The following is a 2,891-nucleotide window of genomic DNA, read 5'->3' as shown; positions in this document are numbered from 1 at the left end:
CAAAGTTACGTTGCCTATGGGCCGAGTGTGCAAATACTTTGGCAGATGTGCCCAGAGAGTAAGTGTACGGAATGTTTGCGAGATGTGCCTAGAACGAGTGTGCAAATACTTTGACGGACGTACCTGGAGTGAGTGTGCAGAATATTTGCCAGATATGCCCAGGCAGTCGGACAGGCGTCGGACAGGCTGTCTGACACGCAGTGGGACACGCCATACTAAACCTCTAAACCCTTACCTTGGTCGGACAGGTCGGACACCCTTGAGTATACAGAAACGGGACCCTGAAACGGGGGTGACCACTTGGCTCTCCCGTGCGGCTCATTACTATGGCACGGTCGGACACGTCGGACAGGTTCAGCCCCCTGAAACGCAGCTTACATCTTTAGTGTTGAAAATGGGATGTGGCCAAGATTGGGTAGAAAGTGCGCCGCTCGCTATGCACCTAGGTTATGCCTATCGTTTTATCGTGATAGGTTGCAATATCGCGCGATAATGGATAAAAAAGCTATGCGATATGCAATAAAGCTGTTTTCGCGTGTCGCATATCGTTTACAATCCTGTTCGTCACACCTAATTACATACGACCCATATGACATTCAACTTAAACCCTTTACCATTTCCATCCCAATCACCAAGCTGTGATAACGTTACCGCGGCTTATATACCATGAACTCGGCCAATTAGTAAGTGGTGGACACAACCCCGTTTGGCAAAATGTGTACCCGATAAAATTGCCGTTGTTGTCGACCACTTGTTCAAAAGTACTGCCAAAAGCATAAAGTATACCGTCGTTCTTACTCTTTGCCTGCCATTCTCCACTCTCCATAGTATATAATATCCTGTACATTATCAAATTGTAACTGTACAGGGTCTCTAGTATTGGCAAATCATTTTGGGGCCCCCTTGAATACTGTATGGTGTCAGACGCTATTACCCCTTGCAACCCCAGCTTGCCTGCCATTCCAGCAAAGTATGTTAAGAATGCGGTTTCGTCTCCCATTTTCTTCCAATCTGTATACTTCGCTGCAGCTAGAGCTATTATTTGCCCTACATCTGCTGGGGCATAATAGTTGTTAGGAGTACCAAAGTTGAAGTTGTCTGGATAATTTGAGGTTATACCATAATTGTTTTGGCTATTAACTGAATGCCATCCTGGGAATTGTGACTCTGCATAATTCATGCTGCACTGGAAAGGACTAGGGGCCTGCTGGTTTCCATAGAAAATTGCGTAGCTGCCAAACCTAACCCAGCAGATTCCAGTGATACCCCAGTTTTCCCATCCTCCATCACCATTATATTTCACAACCCATGATACCTCCGGTGGTGCAATGTAAACGTAGGCGTTCGTCGTAGAGTCTAGTGCTACCGTCGTCTTTTGAACTACTCCACTAAAATCATGGTTGTTCCTGAATATAGCGACACTAGCATTTGTGCGTGAATAGTAGTTCAGCATGGAAGAAACATATTGCTGAAACATATTATCCTCCGACTTGACTTCTTTGACCATATCCTGTATCAAGGTCACCACATCAAAAATTTCTGATACTGCGAAGTCGAGGGCACCGACGACATCCGCCATATCCGCAACGACCTGCCCGACCTCTATTAAACCTTGGACCACCCCAACCACTTCAGACACGGCATCATATGTACTTTGACCAGAGTCAACGCTCAATTCATATGCATCGCTTAACATCCCATCTGCAAGTACACGCTTATGTCCGATCAATAACATGGCTACGGCGAGCCATATTAGTTTAGCAAACGCCGCCATTGTAATAATCAAAGATAACTAATAAGTTAATATCTCTAATTATAGCAAAAATTTGAAAATAAACCCAATACCGTGGACTTGTTCTCGTGTAGCACACTTCTTCTTTATTCGCGTTATTGGGATGCCTAGGAAGTTTGTGCCCGGGCCTTTCACTAGCTGACGGAAACGTCTGACTTTATATAGTGCCAGTGAACGAAGAATCCGGGTGTCGACTAAAATAGTGTAAGATCAAGCAAACCACTTGAGATAATCAGTGCCCATTATATAACACCGAGGAGGGCTAAGGAAATACGACGATTCATTGCTAAGCCCCGATTGTCGATTAAGCAACTTATTTTGGGCATCTGTTGCCAAAGACAACGTTAACTGATCGGAAAATATGTTTGGCCAGCTGCACGCCTTTAGGTTTGCGTACGCTATTTGCGGCATTGGTTGCCACAGCCACCCCACACATCTAAAAGTGGGTTTGTAGATCTCTCTTAGGTGAACACGAATCGTGACGTGCCCCCGCCAAAAAAAAAAAAAAATACGCGACTCTCGTACGCCAGGAACAAATAAGGTACGCGAAACTCAAATTTGTCTGGTGCGGGACAGCAAGAACCGACCAAATTTTTGTCCACACTTCTACAAACATCACGTCACGGCACCACATCGACATCCTCCAGTCATGACGCGTCCTTAAGTTAACTTAACCTTTCAGGGCTTCGCAAAGCACACGACCAAATGTCCTTGTAGCTGCCGCGAGCCGGCACTCTGCGCCGGCACAATTTATATGTTTACATTGGCTGCAGTCGTGTTAAAAATGACAACTATGACTCAAGAATAGCTAGATGAAGTGTGTCGTGAATAAAGTTTATGCTAAGGTATAACGTAGTTCATAAGCGAGTGTGCCACACAAGCGAGTGTGCCATACCACGTAAAAACACCACCGAAAATGATGGATATCACCAACCACATTGATAAAAATTTATTAAATAAGCAAAAAAAAAAATATGACAGTTTCTTAATTCTTTTTACACGTTCGAGTATTATGACCAGTTTCGCCGCAATTGCCACATCGTCTTTGCTTCGTTTCCTTCTCACCCAATTGATCGTTCTTCCCCCTTTTTTCATGCTG

The 2,891-nt window shown here is 44.7% G+C and overlaps 1 protein-coding gene across 1 annotated transcript; it reads right to left on the bottom strand.

The window, feature by feature from the left end:
• Positions 1-543: 543 nt before the first annotated feature.
• V1508DRAFT_429338 (uncharacterized protein) lies at positions 544-2,142 on the bottom strand. Its single transcript, XM_066941882.1, has 2 exons — positions 1,846-2,142; positions 544-1,792 (listed from the first exon to the last, which is right to left on the bottom strand). The coding sequence occupies exon 2, from the start codon at positions 1,772-1,774 to the stop codon at positions 629-631; it is 1,146 nt and encodes a 381-aa protein (XP_066791945.1). The 5' UTR covers positions 1,775-1,792; positions 1,846-2,142; the 3' UTR covers positions 544-628.
• Between the last annotated feature and the right edge of the window lie 749 nt (positions 2,143-2,891).

This window comes from Lipomyces doorenjongii (genome assembly GCF_038497915.1).
Source record: "Lipomyces doorenjongii strain NRRL Y-27504 unplaced genomic scaffold V1508scaffold_247, whole genome shotgun sequence".
Classification (NCBI taxonomy): domain Eukaryota; kingdom Fungi; phylum Ascomycota; class Lipomycetes; order Lipomycetales; family Lipomycetaceae; genus Lipomyces; species Lipomyces doorenjongii.
Note: the sequence above shows the minus strand (reverse complement) of the source record. Positions and strands in the feature narration are given on the sequence as shown.

Bases quoted from the DNA above. Each gene is read 5' to 3' on its own strand.
- V1508DRAFT_429338 (XM_066941882.1), bottom strand. From the start codon at position 1,774: ATGGCGGCGTTTGCTAAACTAATATGGCTCGCCGTAGCCATGTTATTG.